The 25800-nt window shown below is 44.1% G+C and overlaps 1 protein-coding gene across 3 annotated transcripts in view; it reads left to right on the top strand.

The window, feature by feature from the left end:
* The window catches only part of LOC135513807 (collagen alpha-1(XXVII) chain B-like), a 113759-nt gene that overhangs the window by 44008 nt on the left and 43951 nt on the right, over nt 1-25800 (top strand). For all 3 annotated transcript variants that reach the window (XM_064936746.1, XM_064936748.1, XM_064936747.1), the window contains exons 10-23: nt 1079-1123; nt 4405-4458; nt 5096-5140; nt 9664-9717; nt 12606-12650; nt 14272-14325; nt 14475-14519; nt 15068-15121; nt 15225-15278; nt 15410-15463; nt 15565-15618; nt 16829-16882; nt 17077-17121; nt 19633-19686. In XM_064936746.1, coding sequence (XP_064792818.1) covers nt 1079-1123; nt 4405-4458; nt 5096-5140; nt 9664-9717; nt 12606-12650; nt 14272-14325; nt 14475-14519; nt 15068-15121; nt 15225-15278; nt 15410-15463; nt 15565-15618; nt 16829-16882; nt 17077-17121; nt 19633-19686 — 711 coding nt within the window. The remainder of the gene's footprint in view (nt 1-1078; nt 1124-4404; nt 4459-5095; nt 5141-9663; nt 9718-12605; nt 12651-14271; nt 14326-14474; nt 14520-15067; nt 15122-15224; nt 15279-15409; nt 15464-15564; nt 15619-16828; nt 16883-17076; nt 17122-19632; nt 19687-25800) is intronic.

Genomic DNA, 25800 nt, shown 5'->3' with positions numbered 1-25800 from the left:
GTCCAGAACAGAACGCATGTTTGTAACGCCGCCTACACACACGCACAGCTGCAGAATCACTCATAGCTCGGCTTGTTAGAAAATGTTTATGTTAGCTTAGAGTTCAGACCTGGGGCGGAGTGTTTTGTCTCTGTATCTTTAGTGCTCTTACCCTGTCATTGTTGTAACTCCCCAGATATACACACACACACGCACGCACGCACGCACACACACACACACACACACACACACACACACACACACACACACACACACACACACACACACACACACACACACACACACACACACACACACACACACACACACACTGTTGTAACTCCCCAGATATACACACACACGCACGCACACACACACACACACGCACGCACACACACACACACACACTGTTGTAACTCCCCAGATATACACGCACGCACACACACACACACACACACACACACACACACACACACTGTTGTAACTCCCTAGCTAGACACACACTTCAGACACCCACACACTTCAGACTGATGGATTAGGTTTTAGCACCCCCTACCAACTGTGGACTGTGAATCACTGGCTACAGTGAAGAGTTGAGACAGTGTGAATCACTGGATCAGTTGAGACAGTGTGAATCACTGGACCAGCTGGTCTCCTGAGGAGTTGAGACAGTGTGAATCACTGGATCAGTTGAGACAGTGTGAATCACTGGACCAGCTGGTCTCCTGAGGAGTTGAGACAGTGTGAATCACTGGACCAATTGAGACAGTGCAGATAGAGCCCATGTATGTTCATTGACGTCTTCTCAACTTCAAGATGACCTAATGGAGATGTTCTATGAGTCCCAAACAAGACCGTCCCTCCACTAATCTGCATGCCTGTAAACACATGTTGGAAATATTCAGCCAAAATGAATAATCGTCAGTTAGTTATGATAGCACTATGTGAAAGTATAGTGAAGCACTAATTACAATTTGGGTCCAATCCACTTACAATTCTATCTGTTTTATGGACATTACACATGTAATGTATTGTATGCATTATGAAATGCTTTACGTAAATCCATTTGTAATGTAATTTGTTATGCTGTGCTCTGTAGGGTTTACCTGGGCCTGTTGGCATTATGGGGCCTAAAGGAGTCCGGGTGAGTCATCTAAAAAATGGCACTAACAAAGTACTATCTCTGTTCTGTATAGGGTTGTTAATCAGTTGTCAAGATACTATATAACTTGACTGTGCTGTTTGTTCTGTTTTGAGTGTTTCTGTCTGATAAATGTGACAGATACAGAGCATCTGGAAAGTATTCAGACCCCTTGACTTTTTCCACATTTTGTTGCATTTCAGGCTTATTCTAAAATTGATTTTTTAATTTTCATTATCTCATCAATTACGCACAATACCCCACAATGACAAAGCAAATACATGTTTGCAAATGTATAAAAAATTTAAAACGTAAATATATCACATTTAAGTATTCACACCGTTTACTCAGTACTTTGTTGAAGCACTTTTGGCAGTCTTCTTGGGTATGACGCTACAAGTTTGGCACACCTGTATTTGGGGAGTTTCTCCCATTCTTCTCTGCAGATCCTTTCAAGCTCTGTCAGGTTGGATGGGGGAACGTCGCTGTACAGCTATTTTCAGGCCTCTCCAGAGATGTTTGATCGGGTACAAGTCCGGGCTCTGGCTGGGCCACTCAAGGTCATTCTGAGACTTATCACGAAGCCACTCCTGTGTTGTCTTGGCTGTGTTTTTAGGGTCGTTGTCCTGTCACTCGTCTCTAAGTCCCTGCCGCTGAAAAACTTCCCCACAGCATGATGCAGCCACCACCATGCTTCACCGTAAAGATGGTACCAGGTTTCCTCCAGATATGACACTTGGCATTCAGGCCAAAGAGTTCAATCTTGGTTTCATCAGACCAGAGAATCTTGTTTCTCATGGTCTGAGAGTCCTTTAGGTGCCTTTTGGCAAACTCCAAGAGGGCTGTCACTCTACCATAAAGGCCTGATAGGTTGAGTGCTGCAGAGATGGTTGTCCTTCTGGAAGGTTCTCCCATCTCCACAGAGGAACTCTGCAGCTCTGTCAGAGTGACCATTGGGTTCATTGTCACTTCCCTGACCAAGGCCCTTCTCCCCCAATTGCTCAGTTTGGCTAGACGGCTAGCACCCTTTTGGTACCCTTCCCCAGATCTGTGCCTCAACACAATAATGTCTTGGAGCACTACGGACAATTCCTTCGACCTCATGGCTTAGTTTTTGCTCTGCCATGCACTGTCAACTGTGGGACCTTATATGGAGAGGTGTGTGCATTTCTAAATAATGTCTAATGAGCTGAATTTACCACCAGTGGACTCCAATCAAGTTGGAGAAACATCTTAAGGGTGATCAATGGGAACAGGATGCACCTCAGCTCCATTTCAGGTGTCATGGTTTTGGGTGTCAAGGCTCTGAATACTTATGTAAATAAGGGATTCATGTTTTTTTTTTATTTTGAATACAAAAATTTCTAAAAAGCCTGTTTTCACTTTGTATTTATGGGATATTGTGTGTAGATTGATGATTTAAAAAAATGTTTAATCCATTTTAGAATAATGATGTTACTAAAAACACAATGGGTCTGAATTCCTCCTGAATGCACTGTATTTGTTTTTATAGAATGATATGTACCAAATGAACCTTACTGAATATTCACTGTTTGATATGATTTCTATCATGTTCTATTTACTTCCTGTATAAATCCACTGCCAATACAGTCATATTATTGAAATATGTTTAGAAGATTCTTTATGACTTCTGTCAAAGTCAGAGAGCATCACATTCAACCAGGGTGCCTGCCCAAGGCATATTAAAACACAGTATGGTTTTTGAAAAAAGTAAGGCCACACACTCACATTCTCTGTTTGTACAGTACAGTACACCCTACTCTAAAGATGACTTTGTTCTAGAGGTCTCTAGCCACTTGCTGTGTTAAATAAACTGTGAAAAGCATGTTAAATAAATCAACAAGACCAGAGCGGTCACATAAAAAGCCATAACGTAAACACCATTCGTCGAAAAAGCTGGCCCTGTTAACTCACCATGATTAAAATCACAGAGCTCTTTGTGGTGATGCTGGTACAACAAGAGATTTGAGGTGCTGTAAAAGTAATTAGCTTGTGTTGAAAAACTTTTCACCTGAATGTCAATTGTTGTTGCTGGTGATATTTGTTGATATTTGTTGTTGTTATTGTTGTATTTGTTGTTGCTAGTATAGTACCAACAGCGATACCACCCTGCACCCTTCTGTTGGCTTTCATCTGAAGACCAACATGGTCCTGTTGACTCTTGAATGTATTTTTTCCCTTTGATCATATCTTGTCCTCCAGTTCCCATATGCCTCCCACTCCCCCCCCCTCTAGCCCTCCTCTCTCCTTCCTCTCTCCCTCCTCTCCCCTCCTCTAGCCCTCCTCTAGCCCCCCTCTCCCCCTCCTCTAGCCCTCCTCTAGCCCTCCTCTCTCCCTCCTCTCTCCCTCCTCTAGCCTTCCTCTCTCCCTCCTTTAGCCCTCCTTTCTTCCTCCTCTCTCGCTCCTCTAGCCCTCCTCTCTCCCTCCTCTCCCCCTCCTCTCCCCCTCCTCTCACCCTCCTCTAGCCATCCTCTCTCCCTCCTCTCGCCCTCCTCTAGCCCTCCTCTCCCCCTCCTCTCTCGCTCCTCCCTCCTCTAGCCCTCCTCCCTCCCTCCTCTAGCCCTCCTCCCTCCCTCTAGCCCTCCTCAAGCCCTCCTCTAGCCCTCCTCCTTCCCTCCTCTCTCCCTCCTCCCTCCCTCATCTAGCCCTTCTCTCTCTCTCCTCCCTCCCTCATCTAGCCCTCGAGCCCTCCTCTAGCCCTCCTCCTTCCCTCCTCTAGCCCTCCTCCCTCCCTCATCTAGCCCTCCTCTCTCCCTCCTTCCTCCCTCATCTAGCCCTCCTCTCTCCCTCATCTAGCCCTCCATCAGTAAGCAGCCACCCTGGAATCATCAGAGATCCCTGACGTGAGGGTATGTGCCCTTGGACTACATCGTGGAAGGCAGCACCATGCAGTCCATGGGCATATACACTTGCCTCAAGGCTTTGTTCTTCACGAAGAGCCCCACCCCTACGGCCAACAGAATCTCACCAAAAAGGACTAAAGCCACACTGATGTGATGAAACCAAAGAAGAGAGTTATAGAAATGTAATTGATCTCCTTTTTGTCCCTCATCCCTCTATTCTCCTCACCCCACTCTCTTCCCCCACCTCCTTCTTCACTATCCATTTCTTTATCTGTCTCCTCTCCTCTGCTTTATTCCATGACCCTTATTTCACTTCCTTCCTCCCTCCCTTCCATTACTCTCTGCTCTCCCCTTGTCATCCCACTCTCCTTATCCTCTTCCTGTCACCTATACCCCTTTATCCCACCAATATTTCTGCAGGGTTTCATAGGAATCCCTGGGGTTTTTGGCCTTCCTGGACCTGATGGTGAGAGAGTAAGTAGTCCAGAATATCTCCTAGAATATGAAAATGAATAACTATACAATAACCTTTCTACCTCTTTGAATTAGTTGTTTGGTGCATTACTGGCACTAAAAAGAGACCACCTCTCTTAGTCCTATGGGAGGGGTACACAGTAGCTGAAAACCCTCCTGTGGGCATTATTATCAGTCAGGATGATCTGATCTAACCCTTAGTGAGTTTAAATGATTGTGAAATAGAGGTGCTTACACTGGATGAAATGCTAGCAGTAAGATGACTGGAGTCATCCCCCAATACAGGATCAAGTGCTGGTGGAATTCCAGCCATCCCTACTCGTTGGATAATAGTCAGGAGATGGTCTAACACTAAGAGCTGCTTTGGAATAGCCTGATGAAGACTCATTTTCCCAGAACCCCCCCAGGCCACTGGAGTAGAATTGTAGGCTATATTAGAGAGTATTTTTGGACATGCTTGCACTAGCTTCCATTTGATACAGTATGTGTATTGGTTCTAGTAGGCTACCTTAAAGAAACATTCATAATCTGCTTGTAAAATAAATATTACATTATTATTGACATTTGCCTCTTATTTTGCTGTTTCCCTCCTCTCTTTTTTCTTTTCCCATCCTTGTCTCTTTCTCTACTTCCTCAGGGAATCCCTGGTGTTCATGGGAAGAAGGGCAAGATGGGTAGGCCGGTAAAGATTTCTCTCCACATACCTTTTTATAGAGAATGCAATAATACCATGAACTCATCTTTTCCTTTTTTCACCTTCTGTCATAACTTAAAGGTCAATTCCACCACTTTTCAACCTAATTTTCATTATCTCCAGCACAATATCAGTGTCAACATATGTAAAAACAGTTTAAAAGTTCACCAAAAGTTAAAGCGGTGACGCGGGGAGCAGGAAAATACCCTCCCTTGGTCCAGGAACATGTTGCAGGTTGAAACTCACAGGTTTTTACTTCTAATACTACCCTGTGATGTCACAGAGAAGCCTTTTTTAAAGGGCCTTTCTTCTAATATTTTTAACCACCGACCATAGAAACAAGCTAGATACTGGTTTGGTGCTGGAGATGATGAATATGAGGTTGAAAAGTGTCAGAATTGCCCTTTAAAGATACAGCTAGTGTAATTTAGTGAGTATGGCATGGCTATTATTCAGAGGAACAGCCTTGAGTGTGTATGGGGGCATCTTGGCTTTAAACATACATCAGTGATACATGTTGTGGTAGCCTCCACACAACCACAGTGGAAGACTGTTGAAGACTGTTGTCTTTTCACTCTTGAGATGGCTGGCTACACCTTGAGCCTCGAGTCTGTTTGCATATTTCCACTAGTCTATACAGTATATCATTTAGAATAGGATGAGATCTCAACGGACTACAACTAGGACACTATTGGCAACTATCCCATTGATTATACACGGAGTTTGCAAAACATTAAGAACATGACATGCTCTTTCCTTGATGTTGTCTGAACAGGTGAATCCAGGTGAAAGCTATGATCCCTTATTGATCACTTGTTAAATCCTCTTCAATCAGTGTAGATGAAGGGGAGGAGACAGGTTAAATAAGCGTTTATAAGCCTTGAGACAATTGAGACATTGATTGTGTCTGTGTTATTTGAAAGTCTATTACATTGGACTATAACAAAGCCTTTTACATTAGACTATAACAAAGCCTTTTACATTAGACTATAACAAAGCCTTTTACATTAGACTATAACAAAGTCTATTACATTGGACTATAACAAAGCCTTTTACATTAGACTATAACAAAGCCTTTTACATTAGACTATAACAAAGACTTTTACATTAGACTATAACAAAGCCTTTTACATTAGACTATAACAAAGTCTATTACATTGGACTATAACAAAGCCTTTTACATTAGACTATAACAAAGCCTTTTACATTAGACTATAACAAAGCCTTTTACATTAGACTATAACAAAGTCTATTACATTAGACTATAACAAAGTCTATTACATTAGACTATAACAAAGTATATTACATTGGACTATAACAAAGCCTTTTACATTAGACTATAACAAAGCCTTTTATATTAGACTATAACAAAGCATTTTACATTAGACTATAACAAAGCCTTTTACATTAGACTATAACAAAGTCTATTACATTGGACTATAACAAAGCCTTTTACATTAGACTATAACAAAGCCTTTTACATTATACTATAACAAAGACTTTTACATTAGACTATAACAAAGACTTTTACATTAGACTATAGCAAAGCCTTTTACATTAGACTATAGCAAAGCCTTTTACATTAGACTATAACAAAGCCTTTTACATTAGACTATAACAAAGCCTTTTACATTAGACTATAACAAAGCCTTTTACATTAGACTATAACAAAGACTTTTACATTAGACTATAACAAAGACTTTTACATTAGACTATAACAAAGCCTTTTACATTAGACTATAACAAAATCTATTACATTGGAACAATGTTTTGTGCAGTGGAGGAACTTTTGGTTTTGGAATTCCAGCCCAGCTAGTCACAGACCAGGGAAGTATTTTCATTGGCGCCTGCATGGGGATTTCCAATTCTCCCATCAACATATTGAGATGTGCTTACATGGAAAATCCTGATGTTCCAAATGACTTATGTAATAGAGATTTCTTCCCAAGCACAGTTTTACAATGTTACATGGTGAAGTGGGTTATTAAGCTGACGATGGTCAGTGAACGACAATTGAAGCTGGCACAGACTATAAATAGCTGTTGAGGTAGCCTCGCTGTTAAGAGCATTTGGCCAGTAACCGAAAGGTAGGTTAGGTGGAAAATCTGTTGATGTGCCCTTGAGTAAGGCACTTAACCCTAATTGCTCCTGTAAATCACTCTGGATAAGAGTGTCTGCTAAATTAGTAAGATGTCATTTTTTTTATGAGGAGAGTGCAACTTTAGCATTTGATGCCGGCATCTCTCTGTGTGTTTGTTTCTGTGGTGCCGTACCAGCCCATCTCCTTCTCATCTTCAGTAGCTACTTTTTCTTCCTTACATTGAGTCGTCTAAACATTCTGTGTGTTCACAGTCACTAGCGTAATGTTCTCTGAGTGGCACTTGCATATGACAGAACTCATCTAATCTGGGATCAGACCTATTGCCTTTCCAGCAGATGTCGTTACTACCTGCAATCTTTCAAGTAACGTCTTTGAGTTAAAACAACTCGAGAGCTGCGGAGTAGCTATGTTTTAGTTTAAACCAACACTATTGTAATGTTTGGGTAAAAGCGCCATTTTGCACATTTTGGAAGGCATCACATTGCAGCAATTACCAATGTATGACTTTCCCCAGATGTTTTGCTAATGCTTAACTCAACACTCTGCCTGCCACACACATTCCATCCTTCTGAATAATATCTCCTGCAATAGAAATGGCTGGTAATATCACCATCGCTTCATCTAATATTACATTTTCCATCCTCTCTCTGTGGGCCTATGAGACCTCTACTACTAGTACCATTAATCATACAGGCACAGTCTATACAGTAACTACAGTAACTACAGTAGCTACAGTAGCTACAGTCTATACAGTAACTACAGTAACTACAGTAGCTACAGTCTATACAGTAACTACAGTAACTACAGTAACTACAGTATATACAGTAACTACAGTAGCTACAGTCTATACAGTAACTACAGTAACTACAGTAGCTACAGTCTATACAGTAACCACAGTAGCTACAGTAACTACAGTAACTACAGTATATACAGTAACTACAGTCTATACAGTAACTACAGTAGCTACAGTAACTACAGTCTATACAGTAACTACAGTAACTACAGTAGCTACAGTAGCTACAGTAACTACACTCTATACAGTAACTACAGTCTATACAGTAACCACAGTCTATACAGTAACTACAGTACTTGTATTCTGTGATGGAGAAGGGCCAAGGCTGAAGCTACAGCAAGGTGTTGTTGACCTTGGCATTGTGACAAGCAGCACACGTTGAGCGTGTGGCCTAGCGGAAACCTCGGCCTCCCAGAGCCTCAGTGTAGCCTATTATAGCGTCACAGCTCTTGTTCTCTGGTTTTATAATGGAACAGATGGAGCCAGGAGGAGGAGGAAAGGAAAGAGCCCAGTCAGCAGATCCTGGGCCAGCCAGTCAGTCCCCAGGCTGCTGGTTAGGGCTCCTGCCAGCGAGGCTCAGTGCAGCACGCGCACTCCCAAACATTCAGCCATGGAATTTCCTGCCGCTGCGCACGCACACAGTCTCTAGGAGTAAAGAGTCCAAGGAGCTTGTTTAGAGCATGCTGCTTGACGTGCTGCTTGACGTGCTGCTTGACGTGCTGCTTGACATGCTGCTTGACGTGCTGCTTGACGTGCTGCTTGACGTGCTGCTTGACATGCTGCTTGACGTGCTGCTTGACGTGCTGTTTGACATGCTGCTTGACGTGCTGCTTGACGTGCTGCTGGACGTGCTGCTTGACGTGCTGCTGGACGTGCTGTTTGACGTGCTGCTTGACGTGCTGCTTGACATGCTGCTTGACGTGCTGCTTGACATGCTGCTTGATGTGCTGCTTGACGTGCTGCTGGACGTGCTGCTTGACGTGCTGTTGGAAGTGCTGTTTGACGTGCTGCTCGCTTGCTTGGGGTTTATTCTGCAAACCTCTTTGACAGGGATGGAGTTTGTCTACTGAGTGCTGACATTGTGTTTTGTTTATTTTCCGCACATCCAGAAGTGCAGTGTGGGTAAACATAAAGGAGAAGTAAAGAATCAATAAATGAATACTGTAGTTACTAGAAGGGAAATTAAGTAATGACTCATGAACTAAACTCATTTAGAAGTGCATCACTATTATTTTATCTGCTGATGTGCTGAACTGAACTGTAAGCAAAACCACGCAACAAATACTGCAAATACTGCATTGTAACCAATGTGCATGCCGTAATACTTTAGCTTTATGTCTAATATACAGCCATACCATTATGGTTTATACTAGGAAGCCCAATATTCCAACAACATGTTCTCATGGTCAACTACTCTGGGTGTGGGAAAGTAATGGTATGTAATGATATGGTTGGCCATGCCAAGCATTATGGTTCAATACCATTATTTTTAGTACAATTGTGTTGCTTTGCAGAAGGGTTGTGTTTCAATCTGTTTCTTCCATAGTGTTTAACAGCTCTCTGCCACCCCGGTACAGAGTAATAACATGCCTACTCTCTTTGTGTTTGTGTACTCAGGGGTTTGCTGGGGACTTTGGCGAGCGGGGACCACCAGGACCAGACGGAAACCCAGTAAGTGAAACAGCAGAGATGACTGTTCCCCTGGCCATCACTTCAGACCTATGTTCAGATAATATGTTTTCTTTCAAATACTTATGTTGTGCTCTATTGAGCTTAGCTGGCGCAATGGAATGAATGGAATAGTCCCAAAAGTGCAAAGCTCATCCTTCTGGTACTCCAGGCAGGCTCAATCAAACGCTCAAGGTATTTGAACAACAAAAAAAGCAATTTGAGTTTCAGCCTTTATTGAAGGTATCTGTTGTTTGTTTTGAAAGTCACAGGTCTCGCCTTTTTGTTTTTGTATCTTGGTTTGGATTCAATAATTAGCCATTGCATTATCTCCTGAAGTATACACAACAACAATCTATTTAGAGATTTTGAATGACTGATTTACATCATTGTAGTACAGCGGTCAAGTGGGCTCAATCAGCCCATAAATGGTATAAACTGCATACCCTGGCTGTTTGTTTCCAGGCACTACTTAAACTCTCTCTCACACACACACACACACACACACACACACACACACACACACACACACACACACACACACACACACACACACACACACACACACACACTATCATTATTTGTCTGGTGAAGACATGGTAAATAGAGGTCACACTTGATGAATTGAAAACAACCCCTTTTAGTTTCCCCTGTTGGGGTACGTAAACTTCCACACTGCATTTTATTTCATTTGCTTCTTCCTGGGACCTCCTGAGGATTTCCTACTCCTGAGCCCGTAATGATTCCAGCCTGAGAGTTTGTTATATAGTTACATGCCCAGAGCATCCAGTTCTGGTCTTTGATCATGTCAGACCACAGTTATCCACATTCACAGTCATGAGGGAGGGGGCTCTGGACTCTGAGATCTGGACAATTTGTCTACTGTTTTAAATGTTGCAGTAATGTCTGTAAGATCTGTAACCTAGAGCACTCACATTGCTAACTAGTTATTATAGTAGCAGTATATACACTCGTATGTACTTCTCAGTAGCTGCATTGGTGACAACTTGGGAGAGTCAGATCACTGCATAAGTGTGTGTATCCAAGCAATGAAGCGGGTATTGTACTTCACAAGGTCAAAAAGATAATCATATCTTCACTAAAGCAATTTCTTAGACCACATCCCACTCAAGTTAGTTTGACATGAGGGCATAATGTGGTTCTGAAGCTTCCTCAACTCTACCTTTCTTAACAGCTCTATGAGTGGCAACTGTATAGAGATATTGTGATTGGCTGACCTCAACAGACCTCTTCAACACCATTTCCTGCCCTGTTGTTTCAACAGGGGAGAGGGAAAGTTCCTGTTGGCTCAATAACTTCTCCTTCAGTCATAATGAAGCTAGAGGAGGAGGGAAGGGGGGAGGGGAAAGGGGGGGGGAGGGGGAGGGAGGGGAGAAGGGGGGGGAGGGAGGGGGGGGAGAAGGGGGAGGGAGGGAGAGAGAAGGGGGAGGGAGGAGAGAAGGGGGGGGGGGGAGAGAAGGGGGAGGGAGGGGAGAAGGGGGAGGGAGGAGAGAAGGGGGGGGGAGAGAAGGGGGAGGGAGGGGAGAAGGGGGAGGGGGGGAGAGAAGGGGGGGGAGGGAGAGAAGGGGGAGGGAGGGGGAGAGAAGGGGGAGGGGAGGGAGAGAAGGGGGGGGAGAGAAGGGGGAGGGAGGGGGAGAAGGGGGAGGGAGGGGAGAAGGGGGAGAGGAGGGGGGAGGAGAGAAGGGGGGAGGGAGGGGGAGAAGGGGGAGGGAGGGAGAGAAGGGGGAGGGAGGGGAGAGGGGGGGAAGGGGGGGGAGGGAGGGGAGAAGGGGGAGGGAGGAGAGAAGGGGGAGAAGGGGGAGGGAGGAGAGAAGGGGGAGGGAGGAGAGAAGGGGGAGGGAGGGGAGAAGGGGGAGGGAGGGGAGAAGGGGGAGGGAGGGGAGAAGGGGGAGGGGGCAGGAAGGCCACACTGGACTCTAACATCTATCTCCCCTTTTAGAAAAAGCTCCCCTCTTTCTCCCTCTCCCTCCCCCTTCTCCCCTCTTTCTCCCTCTCTCTCCGTTTCTCTCTCTCTCTTGCTCTCGCTGTCTATCTCTTTCACTCTCTCTCCCTATCAATTCAATTCAATTTAAGGGGCTTTATTGGCATGGGAAACATATGTTTACATTGCCAAAGCAAGTGAAATAGATAATAAACAAAAGTGAAATAAACAATACAAATGTCATATTATGTATATATACAGTGTTGTAATGATGTGCAAATAGTTAAAGTATAAAAGAAAAAATAAATAAATAGAAATATAGGTTATATTTACAATGGTGTTTGTTCTTCACTGGTTGCCCTTTTCTTGTGGCAACAGGTCACACATCTTGCTGCTGTGATGACACACTGTGGTATTTCACCTAATAGATATGGGAGTTTATCAAAATTGGATTTGTTTTCGAATTCTTTGTGGGTCTGTGTAATCTGAGGGAAATATGTGTCTCTAATATGTTCATACATTTGGCAGGAGGTTAGAAAGTGCAGTTCAGTTTCCACCTCATTTTCCTATCTCTCTCCCCCTCTCCCTCTCTCTCTCTCCCCCTCCCCCTCTCCCTCTCTCCCCCCTCTCCCTCTCTCTCTCTCCCTGGAGCGGATATGGGCATGGCATGTAGCAGTGGGGTAATTACCGGGGACAACAAGCCCCTCTCTGTGTGTCGCACCATCTTTCATTAGCTTGGCCTGGCCCACGAGATGGGAGCTGGAGATTACACAAGCTATCAGGGGAAAACACAAACAAACCAAGGGCTGGGGTCTCTCCCCCCTCCTTTTGCCAGCAGCGTAAAGGAACACTGTGCCTCTCTTCTGCCTGTATTTGTTTAGAACAAAGCCTATAACCTTAGAAATCTGCTCTCTCTCTCTCTATCTCTCTCTCTCTCTTTATTTCTTAGGGAGAGCTGGGAGCCCCTGGTCCTAATGGAGTTCTTGGCCTCATTGTGAGTATTTAAAGCCATGTGTACCTTCACTCTGTACTTCTCTCCAGGACATTCTGCCTTGTTTGGGGATCTCTGTGCTTCTCTCTCCAGGACACTTGGCCTGGTTTGGGGATCTCTGTGCTTCTCTCTTTAGGACACGGTGCATGATTTGCGGAGCTCTGTGCTTCTCTCTTTAGGACACTGTGCATGATTTGGGGAGCTCTGTGCTTCTCTCTCCAGGACACTCTGCTGGTTTGGAGATCTCTGTGCTTCTCTCTTTAGGACACTGCTTGGTTTGGGATCTCTGTGCTTCTCTCTCCAGGACACGCTGCTTGGTTTGGGGATCTCTGTACTTCTCTCTCCAGGACATTCTGCTTGGTTTGGAAATCTCTGTGCTTCTCTCTCCAGGACACGCTGCTTGGTTTGGGGATCTCTGTACTTCTCTCTCCAGGACATTCTGCTTGGTTTGGGATCTCTGTGATTCTCTCTCCAGGACACGCTGCTTGGTTTGGGGATCTCTGTACTTCTCTCTCCAGGACACTGCTTGGTTTGGGGATCTCTTTGCTTCTCTCTCCAGGACACTCTGCTTGGTTTGGGATCTCTATGCTTCTCTCTCCAGGACACTCTGCTTGGTTTGGGATCTCTGTACTTCTCTCTCCAGGACACTCTGCTGGTTTGGGGATCTCTTTGCTTCTCTCTCTAGGACACTCTGCTTTGTTTGGGATCTATGTGCCTCTCTCTCTAGGACACTCTGCTTGGTTTGGGATCTCTGTGCTTCTCTCTCCAGGACACTCTGCTGGTTTGGGGATGCCTGTGCTTCTCTTTCCAGGATACTCTGCTTGGTTTGGGATCTCTATGCTTCTCTCTCCAGGACACTCTGCTTGGTTTGGGATCTCTATGCTTCTCTCTCCAGGACACTCTGCTTGGTTTGGGATCTCTGTGCTTCTCTCTCCAGGACACTCTGCTGGTTTGGGGATGCCTGTGCTTCTCTCTCCAGGATACTCTGCTTGGTTTGGGATCTATGTGCTTCTCTCTCCAGGACACTGCTCGGTTTGGGGATCTCTTTGCTTCTCTCTCCAGGACACTCTGCTTGGTTTGGGAGCTATGTGCTTCTCTCTCCAGGACACTCTGCTTGGTTTGGGATCTCTGTGCTTCTCTCTCCAGGATACTCTGCTTGGTTTTGGAGCTCTGTGCTTCTCTCTCCAGGACACTGCTTGGTTTGGGGATCTCTTTGCTTCTCTCTCCAGGACACTGCTTGGTTTGGGGATCTCTGCTTCTCTCTCCAGGACACTCTGCTTGGTTTGGGATCTCTGTGCTTCTCTCCCCAGGACACTCTGCTGATTTGCGATGCCTGTGCTTCTCTTTCCAGGACACTCTGCTTGGTTTGGGAGCTCTGTGCTTCTCTCTCCAGGACACTCTGCTTGGTTGGGGATCTCTGTTTATGACTTGCCTTGTTGCAATATTGTTGATGATAAACAGAGCTAAGCAGATGTCCCAAATGTTGCCATAAAGAACATAGAGCAAGAGCATTACATCATCTCACAAGCTTGTTGAGAATGTGTATGATATTGTTGTTCTACTGCACTGTTCCAAGTATTCCAAGTCTTCTAAGTGTGTGTGTTCTGTATGTTGTTTGTGGCAGGGAGACATGGGTCCTCTAGGGATGATGGGTTTGCCAGGACCGTGTGGACTCAAGGTAACTAACCTACTCCTTTACTCACTTTGGCTGTAAATGCTGTTACATGATGATGTATATGTAATATAATGCAGGTGCCATCATTTCAAGAGGGGTTCATCTCTATCGCTATGGCAATGTTATATCTGTTTACTCATCTGGTTATTCAGGGGGTACCCGGAAACCCAGGAGAACCAGGACTGAAAGGTGATAAGGTGATCTGAATACCTCATTATTAGCCTATTGTATTTAAATCAACCATGCTATCAGATAAAAATGTTTCCATGCAATATATTCTCATCTACCAGCTGGCTCTCTGGGAACGAGGTGGTTACATGCTGTAAACTACCATAGACATCTCTATAAATCTGATTCAGGAACAGTTTGTAGACCACCCTCAAGCCTACTATAGATGGTATCTAACTGTATCTACTGTAGCTTATCATCAATCACTGTTAGTTTAGAGCATGGGCTTGCTATATTCTCCATATATCACACATACTGTATGTATAAACTACTGAGAAATATGTACTTTTCTTTGTAAAAACATACACATATACACATACTGTACTCAGCCAGATGTGCAGTGTTCCTGTGCTGTCTACAGGTCACCAGCTGACAGCCCTAGAGCTGCCTGCTGGTCATACTGGGTCTGCCTCATGCCCTCAGCTGACTGCAGGACTCATCAATAGAGTGCAGGATTAGTACTGTACTTTCAATGTATTCCTAACTCTCACCGCTCCTATCCTCTGTCTTTCTTCAGGACGACGTTGGTCTTCCAGGGGAACAAGGAGAGAATGGATTCCAAGGTGACAAGGTATTTCACTTCCCTACTTAACAGATGGTGATGACTGTCGTCTGAGTCTCTGTATCAGGGGTTTATCCTTTCGTTTCACAGAAAGGCTCTCCTTGTTTTACAGGGTATCCAGGGTTCACCAGGATTGCCAGGCATTCGAGGGAAACCAGGGCCACATGTGAGTCCATTAACCCTTATATAGGGTATGTGTACCAGGGGCCATGTACAGTATATTACTAGGTTATCACTTTTGAAATGGCTAGTGCTATAAAGGGTATCCAGCAAACTACAATGCTGTCTCTGTCCTAGGGGGCGACAGGTGAGCCGGGTCCTGATGGTATACCTGGCCCTCCGGGCCAAGAGGTAAGGCCCTGTGTGGGCGTCAATATTTCTCATGACCCAGGACTTACCTTCTCCTTGTGATGGATAGTAGAGATTACCACCTGTTGTCTGGTTGTTCTCAGGGTTTCCCAGGAGACATCGGCCCACCAGGTCACAACGGCCCAGAGGGCCCAAAGGTCAGTAGCCTATAATGAAACTCTCACACCTATTAAGCCTTGTTTATACCTGGTGCTAACATGCGTCCTTTGTCCTGATCTTGTCCACATTCTGATGTGTCTTATATCCGCCCACCGTGTAAGCATTGTGACCAGATCTTTGGGGTGGCAGGTAGCCTAGTGGTTAGAGCATTGGGCCAGTAACCGAAAGGATGCTAAATCGAATCCCCGAGCTGACAAGGTCAAAATCTGTCGTTCTGCCCCTGAACAAGGCAGTTAACCCAGTGTTCCTAGGCCGTCATTGTAAATAAGAATTTGTTCTTAACTAACTTGCCTTGTTAAATAAAGCTTAAATAAATAAATAAAAATCTCCTGGTCCCTCCCTGTATGCAAATTATTTAACAGCTATTCTTTCAAAATAATATATATAATTTTTAAGATAAATATTGATGCCATAAGTCAATGGTGCCACCTGTCAATGATATGAATGATGATTTAAATGGTTTCTCTGTCCAGATCTGTCTACAATGTGTGCCTGATCATAATCAGACCGCAATGCATGTTTTAGTTGTCTACACCTGTCTACAATGTGTGCCTGATCATAATCAGATCACAATGCATGTTTTAGTTGTCTACACCTGTCTACAATGTGTGCCTGATCATAATCAGATCACAATGCATGTTTTAGTTGTCTACACCTGTCTACAATGTGTGCCTGATCATAATCAAACCACAATGCATGTTTTATTTGTCTACACCTGTCTACAATGTGTGCCTGATCATAATCAGACCACAATGCATGTTTTACTTGTCTACACCTGTCTACAATGTGTGCCTGATCATAATCAGACCACAATGCATGTTTTACTTGTCTACACCTGTCTGAAAATGTGGGCACAATCAGAATGTGGACAAGATCACGAAAAAAGATGCATGTTAGAACCAGGTATAAACGTGGCTTTAATGTAGCTACTTGACATCCTCATGTGGCGTAGTTGGCAGGATCAAGCACTTTTATGAGCAATGAGTATCTTTAGTGCTGTGAGAGGTTTAGTTGGTTTTTAGTGAATACAAAGACCAGTGGTTGGCAAGGAGCAGGTCCATGGACCTTAGAAGTCCTTTCTGGATCGCGTGGGGAACGCTGGGGACCAGTGCTGTCGGACTGCCAGTGCTCCATGGACAGCAACATGGGGTCCGTACACAATCTAACGTCCTGTATCATTCTTCTCAGGGGAAGCCAGGAAACAGAGGTTTACCAGGGCTCAGAGGAACAGCTGGACTAGAGGTGGTCTTTAGTTTACTACATAAAACAATGCTTGACGTATTCATTACATGTCAAGACCCAGGCTCTCTATGTATATAGTATGTACTGTATGTAAGATATATGACAGCAATGATCTAGCGTTTCCGCATAGTCCAGTGATGGTGCAAAGGGGTTTTGTCCCTGTCTTGACCCTCTGTCTCCATATTGTTTTCCAGGGCGATGAGGGGCCACTTGGACCACCTGGACCTACAGGACCGGAGGTGAGCGCTGATTGGACAGCTCAAAACCAAAACAAACAAAACAAGGAAGTCCAAAAATACAATATAGGTCACTCAGCACATGAAAATCCCCAAATGTTCACCTCTCACCATCCCAAAGCCTGTTTCATAACCAGGAACCTTCAGAGAGGGAAGCAATTTGCTTCAGTTGGTGTTTAAATCCAGCTGAATCACTATGATATGGTTAGCTATATACCGTTAGCTCTTGGCAGTGTTGTCACTCTATTGTGCAGAAAATCTATTTTGATATATGGCTGACTGCTTATTGTGCATTTGTGGCATGAGTTTGGTTAGTAAAACTGCTGTGCTCGGCCACATCTCCACATGGTGCTCATCTGTTATACAAAGACAACAGCCTGGGATGAGATAGGCTTATATAAAAAAACTAAGATTTCTGGTTTTGAACCAATGAAAATAAAGCCATTCATTTCCGTCCGTAGGCAGTTAGCCCAGTTAGTAGGACTATTATGAAAACTGTCCAAATATCTACTTACTGCATTCATTTTTAAGATGTTACTTTTGGAGAGTGGCCATTTTGCTAAACACTGGAAGTAAATGTTAATGCTTCATTAAAAATACTGAAAAATCAATTTATAAAACGGCTTGGAATGGCTCTCTGTTTCCCTTGCCTAATATTTTGTGAGCTTGTCCTCCACCATAGATGGACATATCCTCCATTCCTTACTCTTAATAATCCTAAACATCTGGATATCTATGAGGATAGACTATGGTTGCATCCCAAATAGCACCTCATTCCCTATATAGTGAACTACTTTTGACTAGCGCCCATAGAGCTCTGGTCTAAAGTTGTGTAGGGAATAGGGTGTCATTTGGGATGCAGGCTTTCTCTCTCCTAGATCCGGTAAACGAGCTCTGAAATTCAGACCTTTTTTCGGATTGTGTCAGTGAGTAGCCTGGCCTTGGATTCCATCATAATGCATCTTCCTACAGAGACTTCCCATTTGCATCCATTATAGACTAAATAAAGAGTTAGTCTGGAGTCGACCCAAATTCAACAATACATGTCAATATATCACTCTAGTTAGCAGAGCATTTATCCAGTTCTACAATAGCAAAGCTCTAATCCAGTTCAACAACAGCAGAGCACTAATCCAGTTCAACAATAGCAGAGCACCAATCAAGTCCAACAATAGCAGAGCCCTAATCCAGTTCAACAACAGCAGAGCAAAATTCCAGTTCAAAAATTGCAGAGCATTTATCCAGTTCAACAACAGCAGAGCTCTAATCCAGTTCAACAATAGCAGAGCATTTATCCAGTTCAACAATAGCAGAGCATTTATCCAGTTCAACAATAGCAGAGCTCTAATCCAGTTCAACAATAACATAGCTCTAATCAAATTCAACAATAGCAGAGCTCTAATCGAGTTCACCATTAGCAGAGCCCTAATCCAGTCCAACAATAGCAGAGCCCTAATCCAGTTCAACAACAGCAAAGCTCTAATCAAGTTCAACAACAGCAGAGCCCTAATCCAGTTCAACAACAGCAGAGCCCTAATCCAGTTCAACAGTAGCAGAGCCCTAATCCAGTTCAACAGTAGCAGAGCCCTAATCAAGTCCAACAATAGCAGAGCCCTAATCCAGTTCAACAACAGCAGAGCTCTAATCCAGTTCAACAACAGCAGAGCCCTAATCCAGTTCAACAACAGCAGAGCCCTAATCCAGTTCAACAGTAGCAGAGCCCTAATCCATTTCAACAGTAGCAGAGCCCTAATCAAGTCCAACAATAGCAGAGCCCTAATCCAGTTCAACAGTAGCAGAGACCTAATCCAGTTCAACAACAGCAGAGCTCTAATCCAGTTCAACAACAGCAGAGCTCTAATCCAGTTCAACAACAGCAGAGCCCTAATCCATTTCAACAACAGCAGAGCCCTAATCCAGTTCAACAGTAGCAGAGCCGTAATCAAATCCAACAACAGCAGAGCCCTAATCCAGTTCTACTCTCTCATACAGATGGCGAAGCACATTAAAGAACAGAGTATTCCAAACGGCCATCTCCGAAAGACAGACACCACAACTCATTGAAAATAGTGATTCAATATAACACATTAGATCCAATGATGTTTTACTAATGCGTTAGTGAGCTAAATTCTCGGTTCCATTATTGATGGATTTGGGCCTTTGAATAATATAGAGAGGGACAGTGACCTTTCTCTTCTTTGCCAGGAAAAGCCAACAAAAGTAGCACATCTTTTTCAGGCATAAATTAAAACTTTGACAATAACAGAAGACATTCCACAAAATGAGTGTGAAAGCCGAGTGCTTTGTTGGTGCTCTTAAACGTTTTAATGTTTTTGAGTGTTGTATTGTTGTAACCCATACGTCCAATCAAAAGACAGTATTCTGTCTGTAGGTTTGTTAGTGTGGTGGCGGGTGGGTTATGGTACTAGGACGGTTATCTTTAGGGCAGATGATGATTCTACTTTACTGTTTGATGAGGTTCAGTACTATGGCTCATGTATGTTTTCTGTTCAGGGCAGACCTGGAAGGCAGGGATTCCCAGGGAAAACAGGTCCCGAAGGACTGAAGGTCAGATTCTATTAATGTAATGCACCATCCATCTGCCGGAGTCTATCACTCTCTCTCTATCATTCTCTCGCTATCGCTCTCTCTACCACTCTCTCTCTATCACTCTCTTTCTTTCTATCACTCTCTTTCTCTCTATCACTCAATTCAATTCAAGGGGCTTTATTGGCATGGGAAACATGTGTTAACATTGCCAAAGCAAGTAAGGTAAACAATAAAAATTAACAGTAGACATCACACATACAGAAGTTTCAAAACAATAAAGACATTGAAAATGTCATATTATATATATATATATACAGTGTTTTTACAAGGTACAAATTTGAAAGGACACAAGATAAAATAAATAAGCATAGATATGGGTTGTATTTACAATGGTGTTTGTTCCTCACTGGTTGCCCTTTTCTCGTGGGAACACTCTCTCTCTATCACTCTCTCTCTATCACTCTCTCTCTATCAATCTCTCACTCTATCACTCTCTCTCTATCACTCTCTCTTTCACTCTGTCTCTCTATCACTCTCTATCTCTATCACTCTCTCCCTCTATCACTCTCTCTCTATCACTCTCTCTCTATCACTCTCTCTTTCACTCTGTCTCTCTATCACTCTCTCCCTCTATCACTCTCTCCCTCTATCACTCTCTCTCTATCACTCTCTCTCTATCACTCTCTATTTCTATCACTCTCTCTAGCACACTGTCCCTCTATCACTCTCTCTATCACTCCCTCTCCATCACTCTCTCTCTCTTTCACACTCTCTATATCACTCTCTCTCTATCACTCTCTCTCTATCACTCTCTCTATCACTCTGTCTCTCTATCACTCTCTCTCTCTTTCACTCTCTCTCTATCACTCTCTCTCAATCACTCTCTCTCTATCACTCTCTCTCTCTATCACCCTCTCTCTATCACTCTGTCTCTCTATCACTCTGTCTCTCTATCACTCTGTCTCTCTATCACTCTCTCCCTCTATCACTCTCTCTCTATCACTCTCCCTCTATCACTCTCCCTCTGTCACTCTCTCTCTCTATCACTCTCTCCCTCTATCACTCTCTCTCTCTATTGCTCTCTCCCTCGATCACTCTCTCTCCATCCATCTGCCGGAGTCTATCACTCTCTTTCTACCACTCTGTCTCTCTATCACGCTCTCTCTATCACTCTGTCTCTCTATCACTCTCTCCCTCTATCACTCTGTCTCTATAACTCTCTCTCTATCACTCGGTCTCTCTATCACTCTATCTCTCTATCACTCTCTCCCTCTATCACTCTCTCTCTATCACTCTCTCTCTCTATCACTCTCTCCCTCTATCACTCTCTCTCTATCACTCTCCCTCTGTCACTCTCCCTCTGTCACTCTCCCTCTATCACTCTCTCTCTATCACTCTCTCCCTCTATCACTCTCTCTCTCTATCACTCTCTCCCTCTATCACTCTCTCTCCATCCATCTGCCGGAGTCTATCACTCTCTTTCTACCACTCTGTCTCTCTATCACGCTCTCTCTATCACTCTGTCTCTCTATCACTCTCTCCCTCTATCACTCTGTCTCTATCACTCTCTCTCTATCACTCTGTCTCTCTATCACTCTCTCCCTCTATCACTCTGTCTCTCTATCACTCTCTCTCTATCACTCTGTCTCTCTATCACTCTCTCCCTCTATCACTCTCTCTCTATCACTCTGTCTCTCTATCACTCTCTCCCTCTATCACTCTCTCTCTATCACTCTCTCTCTCTATCACTCTCTCCCTCTATCACTCTCTCTCTATCTCTCTCTCTCTATCACGCTGTCTGTCTATCACTATCTCCCTCCATCACTCTCACTATCACTCTCTCTCTATTACACTCTCTCTATCACTCTCTCTCTAATACTCTCTCCCTCCATCACTCTCACTATCACTCTCTCTCTATTACTCTCTCTCTATCACTCTCTCTCTATCACCCTGTCTCTCTTTCACTCTCTCTCTATCACTCTGTCTCTCTATCACTCTCTCCCTCTATCACTCTCTCTCTATCACTCTGTCTCTCTATCACTCTCTCCCTCTATCACTCTCTCTCTATCACTCTCTCTCTCTATCACTCTCTCTCTATCTCTCTCTCTCTATCACGCTGTCTGTCTATCACTCTCTCCCCCCATCACTCTCACTATCACTCTCTCTCTATTACTCTCTCTCTATCACTCTCTCTCTATCACTCTCTCCCTCTATCACTCTCTCTATCAATCTCAATTTCTATCACTCTCTCTCTCTGTCACTCTCTCTTTCTATAACTATCTCTATCACTCTCTCTCTATCACTCTCTCTCTATCACTCTCTATCTCTATCACTCTCTCCCTCTACTACTCTCTCTCTCTCTTTAACTCTCTCTCTATCAATTTCTCTTTCTATCACTCTCTCTAGCACACTGTCCCTCTATCACTCTCTCTATCACTCCCTCTCCATCACTCTCTCTCTCTTTCACTCTCTCTCTATCACTCTCTCTATCACTCCCTCTCCATCACTCTCTCTCTCTTTCACTCTCTCTCTATCACTCTCTCTCTATCACTCTCTCTCTCTATCACTCTCTCTCTATCACTCTGTCTCTATCACTCTGTCTCTCTTTCACTCTCTCTCTATCACTCTCTCTCTATCACCCTCTCTCTATCACTCTGTCTCTCTATCACTCTGTCTCTCTATCACTCTCTCCCTCTATCACTCTCTCTCTATCACTCTCCCTCTATCACTCTCCCTCTGTCACTCTCTCTATCTATCACTCTCTCCCTCTATCACTCTCTCTCTATCGCTCTCTCCCTCGATCACTCTCTCTCCATCCATCTGCCGGAGTCTATCACTCTCTCTACCACTCTGTCTCTCTATCACGCTCTCTCTATCACTGTCTCTCTATCACTCTCTCCCTCTATCACTCTGTCTCTATCACTCTCTCTCTATCACTCTGTCTCTCTATCACTCTCTCCCTCTATCACTCTCTCTCTATTTCTCTCTCTATCATGCTGTCTGTCTATCACTCCCTCCCTCTTTCACTCTCCCTCTATCACTCTCTCTCTCTATCACTCTCTCCCTCTATCACTCTCTCTCTATCACTCCCTCCCTCTTTCACTCTCCCTCTATCACTCTCTCTCTCTATCACTCCCTCCCTCTTTATCCCTCTATCACTCTCTCGCTCTATCACTCTCTCCCTCTATCACTCTCTCTCTCTATCACTCTCTCTCTATCACACTCTCTTTCAATCACTGTCTCCCTCTATCACTCTCTCTCTATCACTCTCTCTCTATCACTCTCTCTCTATCATTCTCTCTCTATCAATCTGTTTCTCTATCACTCTCTCCCTCTAACACTCTCTCTCTCTATCGCTTTCTCTCTATCACTCTCTCTCTATCACTCTCTCCCTCTATCACTCTCTCTATCAATTTCCCTCTATCACTCTCCCTCTATCACTCTCTCTTTCTATCACTCTCTCTCTATCACTCTCTCCCTCGATCACTCTCTCCCTCTATCACTCTCTCTCTCTATCACTCTGTCCCTCTATCACTCTCTCCCTCTATCTCTCTATCACTCTATCCCTCTATCACTCTCTCTCTATCATGCTCTCTATATCACTCTCTCCCTCTATCACTCTCTCTCTATCACTCTCTCTCTATCACTCTCTCTATCACACACTCCCTCTATCACTCTCTCTATCAATCTCTCTCTCTATCACTCTCTCCCTCTATCACTCTCACTCTCTCTCTATCACTCTATCCCACTATCACTCTCTCTCTCTATCACTCTCTCTTTCTATCACTCTCTCTAGCATGCTCTCCCTCTATCACTCTGTCTCTCTTTCACTCTGTCTCTCTATCGCTCTCTCCCTCGATCACTCTCTCTCCATCCATCAGCCGGAGTCTATCACTCTCTCTCTACCACTCTGTCTCTCTATCACGCTCTCTCTATCACTCTGTCTCTCTATCACTCTCTCCCTCTATCACTCTGTCTCTATCACTCTCTATCACTCTGTCTCTCTATCACTCTCTCCCTCTATCACTCTCTCTCTATCACGCTCTCTCTATCACTCTGTCTCTCTATCACTCTCTCCCTCTATCACTCTGTCTCTATCACTCTCTATCACTCTGTCTCTCTATCACTCTCTCCCTCTATCACTCTCTCTCTCTCTATCACTCTCTCTCTATCACTCTCTCGCTATCACTCTGTCTCTCTATCACTATATCAATCTCTATCACTCTGTCTCTATCTCTCTCTATCACTCTGTCTCTCTATCACTCTCTCCCTCTATCACTCTCTCTCTATCACTCTCTCTCTATCACTCTCTCTCTCTATCACTCTCTCTCTCTATCACTCTCTATCACTCTGTCTCTATCACTCTCTATCACTCTGTCTCTCTATCACTCTCTCCCTCTATCACTCTCTCTCTCTCTATCACTCTCTCTCTATCACTCTCTCGCTATCACTCTGTCTCTCTATCACTCTCTCTCTCTATCACTCTGTCTCTCTATCACTCTCTCTCTATCACTCTCTCCCTCTATCACTCTCTCTCTATCTCTCTCTCTATCATGCTGTCTGTCTATCACTCTCTCCCTCCGTCACTCTCTCTCTATTCCTCTCTCTCTATCACTCTCTCTCTATAACTCTCTCCCTCTATCACTCTCTCTATCAATCTCAATTTCTATCACTCTCTCTCTATCACTCTCTCTTTCTATCACTCTCTCTCTATCACTCTCTCTCTATCACTCTCTCTCTCTATCACTCACTCTATCACTCTCTCTCCCTCTATCACTCCCTCTATCACTCTCTCCCTCTATCACTCTCTCTCTATCACTCTGTCTCTCTATCACTCTGTCTCTCTATCACTCTCTCTCTATCACTCCATCCCTCTTTCACTCTCCCTCTATCACTCTCTCTCTCTATCACTCTCTCCCTCTATCACTCTCACTCTCTCTCTATCACTCTCTCCCTCTATCACTCTCTCTCTCTCTATCACTCCCTCCCTCTTTCACTCTCCCTCTATCACTCTCTCTCTCTATCACTCTCTCCCTCTATCACTCTCACTCTCTCTCTATCACTCTCTCCCTCTATCACTCTCTCTCTATCACACTCTCTTTCAATCACTCTCTCTAGCACGCTCTCCCTCTAACACTCTCTCTCTATCACTCTCTCTCTATCACTCTCTCTCTATCATTCTCTCTCTATCACTCTGTCTCTCTATCACTCTCTCCCTCTAACACTCTCTCTCTATCGCTTTCTCTCTATCACTCTCTCTATCAATTTCCCTCTATCACTCTCGCTCTATCACTCTCCCTCTATCATTCTCTCTTTCTATCACTCTCTCTCTATCACTCTGTCTCTCTATCACTCTCTCCCTCTATCACTCTCTCTCTCTCTATCACTCTGTCCCTCTATCACTCTCTCCCTCTATCTCTCTATCACTCTACCCCTCTATCACTCTCTCTCTATCATGCTCTCTATATCACTCTCTCCCTCTATCACTCTCTCTCTATCACTCTCTCTCTCTATCACTCTCTCTATCACACACTCCCTCTATCACTCTCTCTATCAATCGCTCTATCACTCTCTATCTATCACACTCTCTCTCTATCACTCTCTCCCTCTATCACTCTCACTCTCTCTCTATCACTCTATCCCACTATCACTCTCTCTCTTTCACTCTCTCTTTCTATCACTCTCTCTAGCATGCTCTCCCTCTTTCACTCTGTCTCTCTTTCACTCTCTCCCTAAATCACTCTCTCCCTAAATCACTCTCTCCCTCTATCACTCTCTCTCTCTCTATCAATCTCTCCCTCTATCACTCTCACTCTCTCTCTATCACTCTCTCTATATCACTCTCTCCTTCTATCACTCTCTCTAGCACGCTCTCCCTCTATCACTCTCTCTCTCTATCATTCTCTCTCTATCACTCTGTCTCTCTATCACACTCTCTCTATCACTCTCTCTCTATCACTCTCTCACTCTATCACCCCTTTATCACTCTCTCTCTATCACTCTCTCTCTATCACTCTCTCTCTATCACTCTCTCTATCACTCTTTCTCTCTCACTCTCTCCCTCTGTCACTCACTCTCTCTATCACTCTATCAATCCATCTGCTAGAGACTATTACTCTCTATCACTCTCTC

Source organism: Oncorhynchus masou, chromosome 25, assembly GCF_036934945.1.
Source record: "Oncorhynchus masou masou isolate Uvic2021 chromosome 25, UVic_Omas_1.1, whole genome shotgun sequence".
Taxonomy (NCBI): domain Eukaryota; kingdom Metazoa; phylum Chordata; class Actinopteri; order Salmoniformes; family Salmonidae; genus Oncorhynchus; species Oncorhynchus masou.
Note: the sequence above shows the minus strand (reverse complement) of the source record. Positions and strands in the feature narration are given on the sequence as shown.